Consider the following 19623-nt stretch of genomic DNA (forward strand, 5'->3'; position numbering starts at 1 on the left):
CATTGAAATAAATTAACTTTTTAAGCTGTGATTTACATGTAATAAAATGTATCTATTTTAGATATTCAGTAAGTTTTGGTAAATAAATATGCCTATGCAACTTTACCACAATCAAGATACAGATCACTCTCATCACCCCAAAAAGTATCCTCATGCTCCTTTGTAGCTATTGCCCCTGTGCCACACCACTGGCTCCAAACAGCTTTCTGTCACTATAACTTTATCTTTTCTAGATTTTTTTTTTTGAAGAGACTGAGTCTCTGCTGCGCAGACTGGAGTACGGTGGTACGATCTCAACTCACTGTACCCCCTGCCTCCCAGGTTCAAACAATTCTCCTGCCTCAGCCTCCTGAGTAGCTCAGATTACAGGCGCATGCCACCACGCCCAGCTAATTTTTGTAGTTTTAGTAGAGACGAAGTTTCACCATATTGGCCAGACTGGTCTCGAACTCCTGACCTCAGGTGATCTGCCCACCGTGGCCTCCCAAAGTGCTGAGATTACAGACGTGAGCCACCGTGCCCAGCCTTTTCTAGATTTTTATATAAGTAGAATTACAGAATATTATTCTTTGTGTCTGTCTTATTTTGCTGAACATGTTTTTGAGATTCATCCATGTTGCAAGTAGTTCATTCCTTACATTAATTACTGAGAAGTATTCCGGCAGTTGGATATATCACAATTTATTCACCGTTTGATGGATACTTGGGTTGTCTCTAGATTTTTGGCTATTACAAAGACAAAAGTTGAAGTTAACATTGTTTCTCAGCTTGGCTTGTTGACAATACTATCTTTTACGCATTGAATTACTTTTGCCCCTGTATTAATGATCTATTTTTCTATAGCCAGTTGACCCAAATTTTATTGGCTTAAAACAACAATAATCATTTTTTTTTTTTTCTGTCACAGTTTCTGTGGATCAGGGATTTGAGAGTGGTTTGGTTGGAGGGTTCTAGCTCATGATATTTCGCAAGGCTGCAATTATTTGTATTAAGACTGACTAAAATCAAGATAAACTTCAAAGGTGGCTCACTAACATAATTGGCAAGTTGGTGCTGACTCTTGGTAAGAGTCCTCAGCTCCTCTTCAGGTGTGCCTCTCTGAAGAACTGGTGTTCACCCGACATGGTGACTGGCTTCTCTCAGAGCAAGTGATCCAGGAGACCACATCACAACCTGCAGTGCCTTTTAGGATCTAGACTTGGAAGTCACATATTTTCACTTCTGCCATATCGTATTGGTCACATGGCCAATCTTGATTCATCATGGGAGGGAACTTATTCAAGGGTATGTATAGTGAGAGGGAGCGATACAAGGTATGAGTACCAGGAGGCCAGAATCATTGATTGAGAGCCGTCTTGCAGGATGGGGTGTCACAGTATACCTTTATTAAAAATGAATTAACATGTAGGTGTGTCTCTACTTCTGGACTTAATTTGGTTTCACTGATTGGTATGTTTGTTGTTATGCTGATATCACACAATATGTATTACTACAGTTATATAGTAAGTCTAGAAATCAGATAATATAAGACTTTGTCCTTTTTTAAAACCATGTTAGCTTTTCTGAATTATTTGCATTTTCATATAAGTTTTAAAGTTATCTTGTCAGTTTCTACAAAAACTGCTGATTGAGTTTGCATTGAATCTGCAGATCAACATGAAGAGAATGACATCTTAATAATAATATGGGCAAATCTTAGTATATGGCATAGTTCTCTATTAAGTCTTTAATTTCAGCCATGTTTTGTAGTTTTGGTATATAAGTCTTGCAGATATTTTGCTAAATGTATCTCTAAGTAGTTTCTTACTGGATGTTTTTGTAAATGGCATTTTTTTTTTTAAATTTCAATTTTCAGTTCTTTGCCAGTGTGTAGAAATATAGTCACATGTTGCTTCATAATGGGGAGAAATCCCTTGTTAGTCAATTTAATAATTGTGTGAACACCGTAGAGTGTACTTACACAAATCTGGATGTATAATATAGCATACCACACACCTAGGCTGTGTTGTATAGCCTACTGTATAGCCTACTGCTTGTAGGCTACAAACCTGTACATCATATTACTGTACAGAATACTGTAGGCAGTTGTAACACAATGATAAGTATTTGTGTGTCTAAACATAGAAAAGGTACAGTAAAAATATGTTGTTATAATCTATAAGACCACCACCTGTATGTAATAGTCTGTTGACTGAAATGTCATTATGCAGCACATGACTGTTCACGTTTTGTTTTGTTTGTATCAACATTTTATCCTGCAGCTTCGCTAAATTCACTTGTTAGTCTGATAGCATTTTTGTATATTCCTTAAGATCTCCTACATACAGGATTGTCAACTGTGCATAAAAACAATTTTACTTCTTCCTTTTGCATAGTTACTATACCTAGCTTAGTACAATGTCAACAGAAGTGGTAAGAGTAGACATATTGATACAATAAAAAGAAAAAACCATATAGCATCGGTAGATGCAGTAAGAATATTTTGGGAAAAAAAAATCCAGCATCTTTTCCTGAGAACCCATATAAATGAAAGCTCTTAAGAATGTAGAAGTTGGGGGTTCCGGGCAAGATGGCCAAATAGGAACAGCTCCTGTCTGCAGCTCCCAGTGAGACCAGTGCAGAAGGCAGGTGATTTCTGCATTTCCAACTGAGGTACCAGTTCATCTCATTGGGACTGGTTAGACAGGGGGTGCAGCCCATGGGGCAAGCAGAAGCAGGGTGGGGTGTTACCTTACCCGGGAAGTGCAAGGGGTCAGCAAACTCCCTCCCCTAGCCACGGGAAGCCATGAGCGACTGTGCTGTGAGGGATGGTGCTGTTCAGTGCAGATACTATGCTTTTCCCACAGTTTTTATGACCCGCAGACCGGGAGATTCCCTTGGGTCCCTACACCACCAGGGTCCTGGGTTTCAAGCACAAAACTGGGCGGCCATTTGAGCAGACACAGAGCTAGCTGTAGGAGGTTTTTCTTTTTCTTTCTTTCTTTCTTTTTTTTTTTGTACCCCAGTGGCACCTGGAACCCCAGCAAGACAGAACTGTTCACTCCCCTGGAAAGGGTCTTGAAGCCAGGGAGCCATTTTGTTTAGCAGGTCCCAACCCCATGGAGTCCAACAAGCTAAGATCCACTAGCTGGAAATTCTCTGCACAGCAGTCTGAAGTTGACCTGGGACACTCCAGCTTGGTGGAAGGTGGGGCGTCTGCCATTACTGAGGCTTCAATAAGCAGTTTTCCCCTCACGGTGTAAACAAAGCCTCCCAAAAGGTCAGACTGCAGCATGACAAAGCCACTGTAGCCAGACTGCCTCTCTAGATTATTCCTGTCTGGGCAGGGCGTCTGAAAGAAAGGTAGCAGCCCCAGTCAGTGGCTTTATAGATAAAACTCCTATCTCCCTAGTACAGAGCACCTGGGGGAATTGGCAGCTGTGGGCACAGCTTTAGCAGACTTAAACGGCGCAGCTTCAGCAGACTTAAACGTTCCTGCCTGCCAGCTCTGAAGAGAGCAGCAGATCTCCCAGCACAGCACTCAAGCTCTGCTGAGGGACAGACTGCCTCCTTAAGTGGATCCCTGATAACCGTGCCTCCTGACCAGAGAAACCTCCCAGTGTGTCCAGGGTTGGTTCCTTCCGGTGGGTTCTTGGTCTCGCTGACTTTACTAATGAAGCCACGGACCTTTGCAGCGAGTGTTAACAGCTCTTAAAGGTGACATGGACCCAAAGAGTGAGCAGCAGCAAGATTTATTGTGAAGAGCGAAAGAACAAAGCTTCCACAGTGTGGAAGGGGACCCAAGCAGGTTGCGACTGCTGGCTGGGATGGCCAGCTTTTATTCCTTTATTTGTCCCCACTCATGTCCTTCTGATTGGTCCATTTTACAGAGTGCTGATTGGTGCATTTACAATCCTTTAGACACAGAGCGCTGGTTGGTGCGTTTTTACTAGAGTGCTGATTGGTACATTTATAATCCTTTAGCTAGACACAGAGCGCTGATTGGTGAAATCTGGGGAGGCGGAGGTTGCAGTGAGCCGAGATTGTACCATTGCACTCCAGCCTGGGTGACAGAGTGAAACTCTGTCTCGAGGGGGAAAAAAATGCTGAAAATTCCAAAAACCAGCATGCCTCTTCTCCTCCAAAGGATCACAACTGCTCCCCAGCAAGGGAACAAAATTGGATGGAGAATGAGTTTGATGAATTCATGGAAGTAGGCCTCAGAAGGTGGGTAATAACAAACTCTTCCGAGCTAAAGTGCATATTCTAACCCAATGCAGGGAAGCTAAGAACCTTGATAAAAGTTTACAGAATAATCAGTTTAGAGAAGAACATAAATGACCTGATGGAGTTGAAAAACACAGCACAAGAACTTAATATAGCATACACAAATATCAATAGCTGAATCGATCAAGTGGAAGAAAGGATATCAGAGATTGAAGATTAACTTAATGAAATAAAGCATGAAGACAAGATTAGAGAAAACAGAATGAAAAGGAACGTACAAAGCCTCCAAGAAATATGAGACTATGTGAAAAGGCCAAACCAACAATTGATTGGTGTACCTGAAAGTGACGGGAAGAATGGAACCAAGTTGGAAAATGCTCTTCAGGATATTATCCAGGAGAACTTCCCCAACCTAGCAAGGCAGGCCAATATTCAAATTCAGGAAATACAGAGAATGCCAAAAGATACTCCTCGAGAAGAGCAACCCTAAAACACATAATCGTCAGATTCAACAAGGTTGAAACCAAGGAAAAAACGTTAAGGGCAGCCAGAGAGAAAGATCAGGTTACCCACAAAGGGAAGCCCATCAGAATAACAGCAGATCTCTCAGCAGAAACCCTACAAGCCAGAAGAGAGTGGGGGCCTATATTCAGCATTCTTAAAAAAGAATTTTCAACCCAGAATTTCATATCCAGCCAAACTAAGCTTCATAAGTAAAGGAGAAATAAAATCCTTTACAGACAAGCAAAGGGTGAGGGATTTTGTCACCACCAGGCCTGCCTTACAAGAGGCCCTAAAGGAAGCACTAAATATGGAAAGCAAAAACCGGTACCAGCCACTGCAAAAACCATACCAAAATATAAAGACCAATGACACCATGAAGAAACTGCATCAACTAATGTGCAAAATAACCAGATCAAATTCACACATAACAATATTAACCTTAAATGTGAATGGGCTAAATGCCCCAGTTAAAAAACCACAGACTGGCAAATTGGATAAAGAGTCAAGACCCATCAGTGTGCTGTATTCAGGAGACCCATCTCATGTGCAGAGACACACATAGGCCCAAGATAAAGGGATGGAGGAATATTTACCAAGCAAATGGAAAGCAAGAAAAAAAAAAAACCAGGCGTTGCAATCCTAGTCTCTGATAAAACATACTTTAAACCAACAAAGATTAAAAAAAAAAAAAAAAAGACAATGGCATTACATAGTGGTAAAGGGATCTATGCAACAAGAAGAGCTAACTATCCTAAATATATATATGGACCCAATACAGGAGCACCCAGATTCGTAAAGCAAGTTCTTAGAGACCTACAAAGAGACTTAGACTCCCACACAATAATAGTGGGAGACTTTAACACCCCACTGTCAATATTAGACAGATCAATGAGACAGAAAATTAACAAGGATATTCTGAACTTGAACCCAGCTCTGGACCAAGCAGACCTAATAGACATCTACAGAACCCTCCACCCTAAATCAACAGAATATATGTTCTTCTCAGCACCACATAGCACTTATTCTAAAATTGACCACATACTTGGAAGCAAAACACTCCTCAGCAAATGTAAAGGAATGGAAATCATAACAGTCTCTCAGACCACAGTGCAATCAAATTAGAACTCAGGATTAAGAAACTCACTCAAAACGGCACAACTACATGGAAACTGAACAACCTACTCCTGAATGACTACTGGGTAAATAACAAAATTAAGGCAGAAATAAATAAGTTCTTTAAAATCAATGAGAACAAAGACACAATGTACCAGAATCTCTGGGACAGAGACACAGCTAAAGCAGTGTTTAGAGGGAAATTTATAGCACTACATGCCCACAGGAGAAAGCAGGAAAGGTCTAATATCAACACCCTAACATCACAATTAAAAGAACTAGAGAAGCAAGAGCAAACAAATTCAAAAGCTAGCAGAAGACAAGAAATAACTAAGATCAGAGCAGAACTGAAGGAGATAGAGACACAAAAAACCCTTCAAAAAATCAGTGAATCCAGGAGCTGGTTTTTTTGAAGATTGACAAAATACATTGCTAGCCAGACTAATAAAGAAGGAAAAAGAGAAGAATCAAATAGACACAATAGAAAGTGATAAAGGGGATATCACCACTGATCGCACAATAGTACAAACTACCACCAGAGAATATAAACACCTCTATGCAAATAGACTAGAAAATCTAGAAGAAATGGATAAATTCCTGGACACATACACCCTCCCAAGACTAAACCAGGAAGAAGTCAAATCCCTGAATAGACCAATAACAAGTTCTGAAATTGAGGCAGTAATTAATAGCTTACCAGCCAAAAGAAGTCCAGGACCAGGTGGATTCACAGCTGAATTCTACCAGAGATACAAAGAGGAGCTGGTACCATTCCTTCTGAAACTATTCCAAACAACAGAAAAAGAGCAGCTCCTCCCTAACTCATTTTATGAGGCCAGCATCATCCTGATACCAAAGCCTGGCAGAGACACAACAAAAAAAGAAAATTTCAGGCCAATATCCCTGATGAACATTGATGCGAAAATCCTCAGTAAAATATTGGCAAACCAAATCCAGCAGCATATCAAAAACCTTATTCACCACAATCAAGTCGGCTTTATCCCTGGGATGCAAGGCTGGTTCAACATATGCAAATCAGTAAATGTAATCCATTACATAAACAGAACCAATGACAAAAAACACATTATTATCTCAATAGATGCAGAAAAGACCTTTGATAAAATCCACCCCTTCATGCTAAAAACACTCAATAAACTAAGTGCTGATGGAACATATCCCAAAATAATAAGAGCTATTTATGACACACCCACAGCCAATATCATACTGAATGGGCAAAAACTGGAAGCATTCCCTTTGAAAATTGGCACAAAACAAGGATGCCCTCTCACCACTCCTGTTCAACATAGTATTGGAAGTTCTGGCAAGGGCAATCAGGCAAGACAAAGAAATAAAGGGTATTCAGATAGGAAGAGAGGAAGTCAAATTGTCTCTGCAGATGAGATGATTGTATATTTAGAAAACTCTGTTGTCTTAGCCCAAAAACTCCTTAAGCTGATAAGCAACTTCAGCAAAGTCTCAGGATACAAAATCAATGTGCAGAAATCACAAGCATTCCTATACACCAATAATAGACAAACAGCAAAATCATGAGTGAACTCCCATTCACAGTTGCTACCAAGAGAATAAAATACCTAGGAATACAACTTAGAAGGCATGTGAAGGACCTTTTCAAGGAGAACTACAAACCACTGCACAAGGAAATAAGAGAGGACACAAACAAATGGAAAGACATTCCATGCTCATGGATAGGAAGAATCAGTATCCCAAAGTAATTTATAGATTCAACGCTATCCCCATCAAGCTACCATTGAGTTTCTTCACAGAATTAGAAAAAAACTGCTTCAAATTTCATACGGAACCAAAAAACAGCCCATATAGCCAAGACAGTGCTAAGCAAAAAGAACAAAGCTGGAGGTATCACACTGACTTCAAACTATACTATGGGGCTACAGCAACCAAACCAGCATGGTACTGGTACCAAAACAGATATATAGAGCAATGGAACAGAACAGAGGCCTCAGAAATAACACCACACATCTACAACCATTTGATCTTTGACAAACCTGACAAAAACAAACAATGGAGAAAGGATTCCTTATTTAATAAATGATGTTGGGAAAACTGGCTAGTCATATGCAGAAAACTGAAACTGGACTCCTTTATTACACCTTATGCAAAATTTAAGATGGATTAAAGACTTAAACGTGAGACCTACAACCATAAAAACCCGAGAAGAAAACCTAGGCAATACTATTCAGGACATAGGCATGGGCAGTCTTCATGACTAAAACACCAAAATCTATGGCAACGAAAGCCAAAATCCCATAAATGGGATCTAATGAAACCAAAGAGGAGCTGCACAGCAAAAGAAACTATCAGCAGAGTGAACAGGTAACCTACAGAATGGGAGAAAATTTTTGCAACCCATCCGACAGAGGGCTAATATCCAGAATCTACAAGGAACTTAAACAAATTTACAAGAAAAAAACCAACCTCATCAAAAAGTGGGCAAAGGATATGAACAGACGCTTCTCAAAAGAAGATATTTATGCAGCCAGCAAACATATGAAAAAAAGCTCATCATCACTGGTCGTTAGAGAAATGCAAATCAAAACCACAATGAAATACCATCTCACGCCAGTTAGAATAGTGATCATTAAAAAGTCAGGAAACAACAGATGTTGGAGAGGATGTGGAGAAATAGGAACACTTTTACATTTTTGGTAGGAGTGTAAATTAGTTCAACCATTGTGGAAGACAGTGTGGTGATTCCTCAAGGATCTAGAACCAGAAATACCATTTAACCCAGCAATCCCATTACCGGGTATATGCCCAAAGGATTATAAATCATTCTACTATTAGGACACACGCACCTGTATGTTTATTGCAGCACTATTCACAATAGAAAAGACTTGGAACCAACCCCAAATGCCCATCAATGATAGACTGGATAAAGAAAATGTGGCATATATACACGATGGAATACTATGCAGCCATGAAAAAGAATGAGTTCATGTCCTTTGCAGGGCAATGGATGAAGCTGGAAACCATCATTCTCAGCAAACTAACACAGGAACAGAAAACCAAACACTGCATGTTCTCACTCATAAGTGAGAGTTGAACAGTGAGAACACATGGACACAGGGATGGGAAGGTCACATGCCAGGACCTATCGGGGGGTGGGGGTAAGGGGAGGCATGGCATTAGGAGAAATACCTAATGTAGATGACGGGTTGATGAGTGCAGCAAACCACCATGGCACACGTATACCTATGTAACAAACCTGCACTTTCTGCACAGGTATTCCAGAATTTAAAGTATAACAAAATAAAGTGATTATTGATATTGTTGGAAAAAAAAAAAAAGAATGTAAAAGTGTTGGCTGGGCATGGTGGTTCACACCTATAATTTCAGCACTTTGGGAGGCCGAAGCATCTTGAGCCTTACTTGATGGCCTCTTCGATTATGTTGCCCAGGCTAGTCTCAAACTCCTGGGCACAAGTGATTCTCACTTTTGGGAATCTGAATCGTTTGAGACTAGCCTGCGCAACATAGTGAGATCCCGTCCCTGCAAAAGAGAGAAAAAGAAAAAAGAAAATTACCCAGTTGGGGTGGTGCATGTCTGTAGTCCCAGCTACTCAGGAGGCTGAGGCGGAAGGATCACTTACTTGAGCAAGGGAGGTGGAGACTGCAGTGAGTTGTGATTGTGCCGCTGCATTCCAGCCTGAGCAAAGAGTGAGACCCTGTCTCAAGAAAAAAATAAAAGAGTTTATAAAGAAGACTTGAAACCAAAAAGTTTGAGAACTGAACTAAAGTAACCTAAAATGGTAACTGTTTAGAGTAGGTAGGGATTCTTAATCCAGGGTTCCCAATACTCTCATAGAAAGAAAAAATATTTGTATCTTTTTTTTCCACTAATCTCTGAATGAAATTTAGTATTTCTATTTTGAATGCAGGCAACAAAACACAGCAGTAATATTAGCAGTAATTGTGACTTTGTTACCAATAGATGTTTTTTCCTGTATCCATATTTAAAGATGTTTCTTGAAGCAACATATAGTTAGGTCTTACTTTTTTATATTGCCTTTGAATTGGAATGTGTAGACAATTTGCATTTAATGTAATGATGTGATTTCCTTTCAATTCTGCCATCTTGCCTTTTGTATTTATCCCAATTTTTTCTTCGCTATTTTTTGCTTATTTGTTTGCATTTTTCATACATTCTTTCTGATTGAGTTGAAATTTTTTTTTTTTTTACATGGAATCTCGCTCTGTTGTCCAGACTGGAGTGCAGTGGCATAATCTCAGCTCACTGCAACCTCCGTCTCCCGGGTTCAAGCAGTTCTCCTGCCGCAGCCTCCCACATAGCTGGGATTACAGGCGCCTGCCACCATGCCCGGCTACTTTTTATATTTTTAGTAGAGATGGGGTTTGCCATGTTGGCCAGGCTTGTCTGGGACTCCTGACCTCAGGTGATCCACCCACCTCAGCCTCCCAAAGTGCTGGGATTATAGGCGTGAGCCACCACGCCCGGCCTGAGTTGAATTTTGTTTGTTTGTTTTTAGTGGTTGCTCAGGGACTTACAATATACTTCTTTAACATATGACAATTTACTTCAAAACGTGCTGTATTACTTCAGATATAATCTAAGGACCTTCAGTATTCTCTTTTTCTCTCTTCTACTGTTGTAATATATTTTACTTCTACATGTAAACCCAGTGATTATTATCATTTTTGCTCTAAGTGGTGAAATTACTCTTGTGGCTGGGTGTGATGGCTCATACCTGTAATCCCAGCACTTTGGGAGGCCAAGGTGGGAGGAGCCTTTGAGCCCAGGAGTTTGAGACCAGCCTAGGTAACATAGTGAGACCCTTTGTCTACAAAAAAAGTTAGAAACGTTAGCCAGGTGTGGTGGTGCACTCCTGTAGTGCCAGCTGCTCAGGAGGCTGAGGTGGGAAGATTGCCTGAGCCTAGGAATTTGAGGCTGCAGTGAGCTACAGTCGTACCACTGTACTCCTTGTACTCCAGCCTGGGCAACAGAGTGAGACCCTGTCCCCCCCCCCCCCAAAAAAAAAAATTCTTCATGATTTAAATGTATGCTGGTGAACTTTTTATGCCTCCAGCTTTTTTTTTTCCCGCCCCCACCAGGAGGATGAAGTCTGGGAAAAATCTTTTACTTCCATTTCTTCAACATATATTCATTGTATTTATTTTTCTAGGTTGACCGGATTTTTCTTTGTTTTATAGTTCCATTTTCTTGTCTTGCATAGCTTCACAAGAAGTCTGTGTGTGTGTGTATTTTTTTTTTTTTTTTTTTTTGAGATGGAGTCTCACTCTGTTGCCCAGGCTGCAGTGCTGTGGCTCAATCTCTCGGCTCACTGTAACCACTGCCTCCTGGGTTCAAGCGATTCTCCTGCCTCCGCCTCCCGAGTAGCTGGGACTACAGGCTCATGCCACCACGCCCAGCTAATTTTTTGTATTTTAGTAGAGACGGGGTTGCACCGTGTTGCCCAGGCTGGTCGCAAACTCCTGAGCTCAGACTATCCGCCCACCTCGGCTCCCAAAGTGCTGGGATTACAGGCATGAGCCATCGTGCCTGGCTGAAGTCTGTATATTTTAACTTTGTTTCTATGTAAATTTTTTTCTTCTGGCTCCTTGTAAGATTTTCTGTTTTTGACAGCTTTTCGGGAATTTGATTATTCTGCCTCATTTTGGTTTTCTTTGTGTTTATACTCCTTCAGGAGGCGGGCTCATTGAGTTACTTGGATGTGTAGATGTGTCTTTTTTTTTTTTTTTTTTTTTTGAGACAGGGTCTCTGTCACTCAGGCTGGAGTGCAGTGGGACAATCGCAGCTCACTGCAACGTCTGCCTTCTGAGTTCAAGGGGTCCTCCTACCTCAACCTCCCAAGTAGCTGGGACCACAGGCACATGCTACCACACTCAGCTAATTTTTTGTATTTTTGGTAGAGATGAAGTTTCACCATATTATCCAGGCTGGTCTCTAACTCTTGGCCTCAAGTGATCTGCCTATCTTGGCCTCCGAAAGTGCTGGGATTACAGGCATAAGCCACTGCACCTGGCCAGATATATCAGTTTTATCAAATTTTGAAAATGTCATTATTTCTTCAAATGCTACCCCTGCTCGCCATTCCAGTTACATATATATTATACTGCTTGATGGCTTGATATTGCCCTGTAGTTCTTGTCTTTTTCTTTTCTTTCTTATTACACCCCTAGTCCTTCTACCCTTGCTTCTTTGTTCCCTCTCTCCTGTCTCCCTTTCCCCTTCTCTTCTTTCCCCTTATTCTCATCACATTTTAGCTGCGTTTAAATTTGGGTATTTTCTATTACTGTGTCTTCAGATCCCCTGTACTTTCCTTCTGTGGTATTTAATATATTGTTAATACCCTCCAGTGATATTCCTGTTTCACATACTGTTTTTGAATACTGTAAGTTCTTTTTTTTTGAGACGGAGTCTCGCTCTGTCGCCCAGGCTGGAGTGCAGTGGCACGATCTTGGCTCACTGCAGGCTCCACCTCCTGGGTTCATGCCATTCTCCTGCCTCAGCCTCCTGAGTAGCTGGGACTGCAGATGCCTGCCACCACGCCTGGCTAATATTTTGTATTTTTAGTAGAGACGGGGTTTCACTGTGTTAGCCGGGGTGGTCTTGATCTCCTGACCTCGTGATCCACCCGCCTCGGCCTCCCAAAGTGCTGGGATTACAGGCATGAGCCGCTGCGCCCAGCCTGAATACTCTAAGTTCTTTTTGGTTCTAATTATGTGTACCATTTTCTTCCTCATTTTTTTTTCTTTAAATTTTTGAGCATATTTATAATTGTTTTAGAGTCCTCATTGGCTAATTTCATCATCTTGTTTCTGGGATGGTTTCAGCTGATTTATGTCACTCTGGTTTCAGGTCACATTTTCTTTCTCCACATTTCTATTAATTTTTTATTGGATACTGGACATTGTTAATTTTATATGATTGAGTGGTGGAATTTTTTTTTTCTGCTTCTTTTAAAGAATCTTGGACTTTGTTTAGACAAGTGGTTGAGTTACACATGGACCAACTCCATCCTTTTGAGCCTTGTTTTAAGCTTTGTTAGGAAGCATCTAGAATATCATTTACTCTAGAGCTTATTTAGCTCTGCTACTAAGATAAGAGTCTTTTGAGGTTTCTAGTGAATTCCTAGTTTTTCAACAAGGAAGACTTCTAGTCAGAACCATATGACTCTGGGAATTGTTCCACCTGTAAATCTCTATTTATTCTTTGCCTTACTTTTTGAAGTTAGTCTGTGTGCTGGGCTTAGTGCTTAGCTAGACTCAAGTGAATCCTTATGCAGATTTCTGGAATTCTTTATGCTTAGCTTCCACTTCTCTGGCACACTTCTAAGCTCTGCTTGAGTTCTTTCTCCCTTCACCATAGTCTGAAAAGTGCCTCTAGGCAGAAAGCCAGGGCAGGTTAGGTCTCACTTCATTTCTTTTGCATCTCAGAAATCACAGTCCTACACTGCTTGTTATCCAATATCTAAAAAGAGTTTTATATTTTTTTGTTCACTGTTCTGGCTGTTATTGTGAGTTGAAAAGTCTGTTTCTAGTTATTCCACCATGGCCATTGAAAATTATTTCCTGTCTTTATACCTTTTAAGATAACCATGGAGATAAAAAATAAAGTTTATGTTCCTTTTATTTTCTCTGGCCATTTGGGCCTTATGTCGTGTATTGCTAATAACTGCCTATAGTGTTTAGCAATTTCATCTGATCTCCTGTTCACATCTTTAATTATTTTCAAGATGACACTTTAAATGGTTGAGCTATAATACAATAATGAACAAAATAGTGTAGAATTACTGTAGAATATTTTAAGTAAAATAGCCTGTACATTATATTAAAGCTCATGAGTGAATATTTTTAAAAAGTACATAAGTTGTTTAAATGATAGCTTTGCAAAGAATTGGGTTTATCATTGTAGTCATAAGATTATCAACTGTTGGATTTAATCATCTTGTTTTTAATCAAAGATTCTTAGAAGTAATATGAACATAATTGATGCCTAGTCAAAGATGATCTTCAGTGAATTAAAATGTCTGAAAGTAATCCTATAAACTTTAATCTATATGGATTTTTGCCATGTAGCTTCTGTTGTCCCTTTGATAGTCTTACAAGGAAAAAACAAAACGAACTCCTATATTTGATGTAGCAATTGTACATTATTAGGCTGTTAGTATGTTTCTTAATCTTTGATTTTTTTGTTTGTTTGTTTGTTTTTCAGATCGTCAGTATTTAAACAGATCACATCATGCGTGAGTACAAGCTAGTGGTCCTTGGTTCAGGAGGCGTTGGGAAGTCTGCTCTGGTAAGTTAGCCACCTAACTGTAACTGATTAGTATAATACAAGAAGAATTTTGATATTTCCTTGCTTTCAGACTTCTAGACACCAAAGAGAAAAGGTGGCATTATTATATATCTGGTATCTGCCCCACAAAGGACGGGAAATCATTTAATAACCACAGATATATACTTTTATAACGTTGGCTCATTTATTCTTACATTTATCAAATATTTATTGACTGTCTTACATGGCAAGCACCAGTGTTTATGATTCAGAGAGGAGTAAGATTGTTCTCATTTTTAAGGAATTTACATTGTAGTGGGGGAAACTGATTATTACAGATTCTATTGGGATAATTCCTCACCTGCTTCCACTCTAGACTTACATGGAATGAAGGTCATTTTTTGTGTTCATGCTGTTTTTATTTAGTAAATAGTTACTAAGCTTCTACAATGTCAGATTCTAGGGTCACAGGAGTGAACAAAAATAGTCATAGTTTCTCGTGGAGCTTGCATTGTAGTGGAGGAGATGTGATAAATACACAATTAAACAAAGAACTCCTTGGTTATACTTGTGAGAGAGATACTCTGAAAAAAAAAATACGGATTAATTTAGAAGAAAGGCAGAGTGGATGTGGGAGACAAATTGGGAGTTAATACAGTATACCAGATCATTGTTTATGGAAGCTTGGATTAAAACCATGGCAGTGAAGAAGAGAGAAGTAGATGTTTGAGGATTGAGTAAGTGGTAGAACTGACGTAAGTTGGTGCTAGATTGATACGATGACTAGGAGAGAAGGAGCTGTCAAGGATGGCTCCCAGGTTTCTAGTTTGAGCTACTATTATGGATGGATTTAAAAAAGAAGGGAAACAGTGGAGAATGAGCAGTGAGAGTCCAAATCAAAGAGTCAAGCCAGATTTTATGTTTGTGACATGTTGAAGTAATAAAAGAGAGAGACCGGTGATATGACTTTGGGTGCCATCAATATGGTGATGATATTTAATTTCATGAGAGTTACATTACTGTTAGGTGTGTAAATTAGTGCCTCTGTCGAGAATGTTTGAGAATATCTGTCATTTTTAATGGCATATAACTTTCAATTCAAAGATTCCTTTTCTAAAAATGTAGCCCACATATAAGTTCACATGTGCAAAATGGCGTGGTCAGGGAACATTGCAACATTCTTTACAGTGACCAAGTGACCAGAGTCTGGAAACAACCTAAATGTGTTCCATTAAGGGGCTAGTTAAGTAAATTTTAATACATTTTCAGAGTAGAATACAGCCATTAGAAAGAATGCAATAGCTCTATATATACCTATATGTAATGATATCCAAGATGTATTATTACGGAGAAAAAAGGTACTAAACAGTGTAGACTATAATTTGTGTTTTAGATTAAAAAAAGTGTAGGCTGAGGGCAGATAGCTGTAAAATCATAGAGTATCTCTGCAAGGTTAAATAAGCTATGGGTAATATCAGTTACTTTCTTGGGAGTGGGACTGGATAGCTGGGAACAAGGGTGGTAGATACGCTTAGTTCACTGCATAGCCTTTTATGCCTTTTGAATTTAGTGCTATGTCCATGAATCACCTTTTCAGAAATAATTTTGGAAAAAAATCCACAGGAGTGAAAGAGGTCTAGGGAGATACTAGAGAGAGAAGAGCAGAGCCCAGTACTGAGCTCTGAGTACCTCTCAACCTTTAGGAAGTGGGTAGGATTGGAGGATCTAGCATATAGAAGGTGTCTTTACTTGATTGCTCAAAAGTCAAGTAAAAAAGAGGAAAGAGATGATCAGAGAGCATAGAGGTAGTGGGACATGGTAAAGAAAGCAGCTTTAGTCAGGTCATGTTGCCATAACCATAGTGGGGTGGGTTGAAGAGTAAATGAGAGCTGAGGAAATGGAATATAGACATTTGAAGAAGCTTGATTATAAGAGGAGATAGAGAATGGGGGCAGAAGCTGGAGAGATATTGGGGTTAAGGGAGGTTTTTGTTTTTGTTTTAGAATTGGAGATAGTAAAGCATATTTGTATGCTGGGGCAATTCCTCTCCACTGGAGAGGAAAATGAGGATACAAGAGAGGAAAAGAGGAGATGATCCAGTACAAAAACCTGAGGAATAAAATTATAATCTATGTGAATCAATGAATGAGATGTCCCTGAAAATTAAGACAGAGGATAAGATTCAGAGGAGTAGTAAAACATTACTTTTAGTAAGAAAGAAATGAGAAGTGTTGGATTGTTTTGCATTTGTGCAAGTCTTATTAATGTCTGGCTTATAGAAGGCACATGGGCTCTTATGCCTGCTTCTGTATCCAGTCTCTTGGAATAGCAAATGTTCTACTTTGGAAGATTCCACTGTAAACTTATGAGAGAAGAAGAAGAGTACATCTTAGTATTGTTAGGAAGATAGTTTGGCCTTAGGGAGCCTCTGCCTTGGACCGTATTTTGAGAACCTCTGTTCTAGCCTAAAGCATATTAGGAAGCCATATTAGACTGCCTTTTTTTCTTTTTTACGCCCAGGCGGGAGTGCAGTGGCGAGATCGCGGCTCACTGCAGGCTCCGCCTCCCGGGTTGACGCCATTCTCCTGCCTCCCGAGTAGCTGGGATTACAGGCTCTCACCACTGCGCCCAGCTAATTTTTTTTTTTTTTTTTTTTTTTTTTTTGAGACGGAGTCTCGCTCTGTCGCCCAGGCTGGAGTGCAGTGGCCGGATCTCAGCTCACTGCAAGCTCCGCCTCCTGAATTTACGCCATTCTCCTGCCTCAGCCTCTGGAGTAGCTGGGACTACAGGCGCCCGCCACCTCGCCCGGCTAGTTTTTTTTGTATTTTTTAATAGAGACAGGGTTTCACCGTGTTAGCCAGGATGGTCTCGATCTCCTGACCTCGTGATCCGCCCGTCTCGGCCTCCCAAAGTGCTGGGATTACAGGCTTGAGCCACCGCGCCCGGCCTTTTGTATTTTTTAGTAGAGACGGGGTTTCAGCATGGTCTTAATCTCCTGACCTCGTGATCTGCCTACCTCGGCCTCCCAAAGTATTTTTTTTTTTTTTTTTTTTGAATCAGCATCTTTCCCTGGAGTGCGGTGGCATGATCATGGCTCACTACAACTTCAACCTCCTAGGCTCAAGGAATCCTCCCACCTTAGCCACCCAAGTAGCTGGGACTACAGGTGCATGCCACCACCCCTGGCTAATTTTTAAATTTTTTTTGTAGAGACAAAGTCTCACTACGTTGCCCAGGTTGGTCTCAAGTTCCTGAGCTCAAGCATTCCTCCTGCCTTGGCCTCCTAAAGTGCTAGGAGTACAGCATGAGCCACTGCATCCAGCATAGACTGTTTTTTATGTTTAAATTATGTGTCATACTTAGAAGATGAGGTGATTAAATCCTTGATAAAAGTGATTATTAAAGTTTTTGTTGTGATTTTATCTTGAGTTGCCTTTGAATAATAGAAGCTTAGTAGGAGAAAGAAGTTTGTTTACTATATTTGAGTTAATCTCTTTAGCTCAAGCTAAAATAGTATATCAAATATTCCTCTGAGTAATTTAAGTGTAGATGACCTTAGTCCACATTCTTACCCTTGCTTTTTAGGCAACAATGTACCAGACCCTGTTTTAAAGTTATCTAGACAATATCTTAAAACCATCTTCTGTACTTTTTTCACTTACTGAATGATAAATACATATTTTCTAGTATGTGTTTTTAGATGCCTTTAAGATAAAAGTAGGTAATATCTGAAAAAGACGAATGGGCAGTATTTTCCAATGGAAAAAGTAAGGCTTTAGAATCAGGAAGATGTGTGTTTGAATCTCAGCTGGCAAATAGGAAGAATAACTATTTCTGGGATGAAAGTGAAATTTGAATGTGGTTATAAATTAAAAGTGGCTAGCTTAATGTCTGGAACATAATAAACATTCAGTAAGTTTAAATTTCCCTTTCTCTTTTCCACCACAATTTAGAAAGGCTTTAAAAAATTTAAGCCAGATGCTGCTTGAGGTCCCAGCTACCTAGGAGACTGAGGCGGGAGGATCTCTTGAGTTCAGGAGTTCAAGGCCAGCCCAGGCAACATAGCAAAGACCCTGTGTTTTAAAAAAAAATTAGAATCTTTGTCACTTCATTAAGGGCAGAGGGCATGGGATAAAAGTTACTATAGATATACAAAGGGGCAGTAGGAGTTAAATACTGATAATTTTTCATCTTTTAATTAGTTCAGATATGTTATTTGTATCCTTGTATTTTAAAACTTAATGTAATTAACAGTGTATTATCGTCAGTATTGATGACAGCTTTTAACATGACTACCTCCTTTCATAATAAATGTACTCTTAATTATGGTTGTATCCTTATATTGAAAGATAATGATATACTTTACATTTATGTGTTTACCCAGAATTTTCACATAATTTCAATTAATCATTATAACTTGTGAGGTTAAGTAACATTCAAAGGAGTTTTTTCTTTAATTTTTTAATATTTCTCTTATTTTTTTTCCCCAGACAGTTCAGTTTGTTCAGGGAATTTTTGTTGAAAAATATGACCCAACGATAGAAGATTCCTACAGAAAGGTAAAATGTGAAACTGGTACACACGTTTACAAGTAGTTCCTTATGATGTTAAAATTTGATCTGTACATTTGCTTTTTGAAAATAGTTTTGAGAAATGATGCAAATGTTGTGCATATGTTTTTAAAAGTTTCATCAAGACAGAATATTTCTTACAGAATACTACTTCGATATTCAAAGCTCTATGTTCTGTTACTAATTAGTGACTTGTTCCTTAATGTGGACATTTTCCAGGTGGGGAATATTGCCACATATGAAAAAATTACATATAAATAGTAGGTGTGTTTTCAACTTACTCTTTTGTTACCAAAAGTTAAGACCACCTTTATGCTTGAAGTTATCCAGTGACTAAACATTTTTATTTTTGTTTAGTTTTATAAGTTTAAAGGTATTTCATCTTTAGACTACAAACAAATTAGAGTCTGTGTAATACTATAATTGGATTACATGCCATACATTTGTCAAAACCCACAGAATGTACAATGCCAAAAGAAAATCCTAATGTAAACTGTGGACTCTTGGTGATAATGATGTGTTCATGTGGGTTTATCAGTTGTAACAGATGTACCACTCTGGTGCAGGATGTTGATAGTGGGGTGAGGCTATGCATTTGTGGTGGCAGGGAGTATGTGGGAAATCTCTGCACCTTCCTCTCAGTTTTGCTGTGAACCTAAAACTGCTATAATAAATAAAGACTATTTAAAAGGGAAAAAAAATTAGATACTTGGTCTTGACAAAAAATATTCTGTAGAAGACCAGCTAGAGTTGTGGAAAATTTTCAGTATTTTATTTGTCAAATATATTGGGTGGGATGGGGGTTATAAAAGGCTAGTAGCCAAGGATATTTTTTTAAAAGATTAAACTTTAATAGGAAAGGATTGCTTTTGAAGATGTTTTTAGAATTTACCTTTAAGAGTGCTGTAACTTTTGTTGAATTAATGTTAGTTC

General features: G+C 39.3%; 1 protein-coding gene across 4 annotated transcripts in view; it reads left to right on the top strand.

Moving 5' to 3' along the window:
- Nucleotides 1-19623, top strand: part of RAP1A (RAP1A, member of RAS oncogene family) — a 49932-nt gene that overhangs the window by 14422 nt on the left and 15887 nt on the right. For 3 of the 4 annotated variants that reach the window (XM_009215324.4, XM_021926495.2, XM_009215321.4), the window contains exons 2-3: nucleotides 14057-14140; nucleotides 18610-18678. In XM_009215324.4, the coding sequence (XP_009213588.1) occupies nucleotides 14084-14140; nucleotides 18610-18678 (126 nt within the window). In that variant the 5' untranslated portion in view covers nucleotides 14057-14083. Of the gene's footprint in view, nucleotides 1-14056; nucleotides 14141-18609; nucleotides 18679-19623 lie in introns of those variants that run through there. The other variant, XM_021926518.2, reaches the window with a different exon arrangement.

The sequence above is a fragment of the Papio anubis genome, chromosome 1 (genome assembly GCF_008728515.1).
Source record: "Papio anubis isolate 15944 chromosome 1, Panubis1.0, whole genome shotgun sequence".
In the NCBI taxonomy this organism is placed as follows: domain Eukaryota; kingdom Metazoa; phylum Chordata; class Mammalia; order Primates; family Cercopithecidae; genus Papio; species Papio anubis.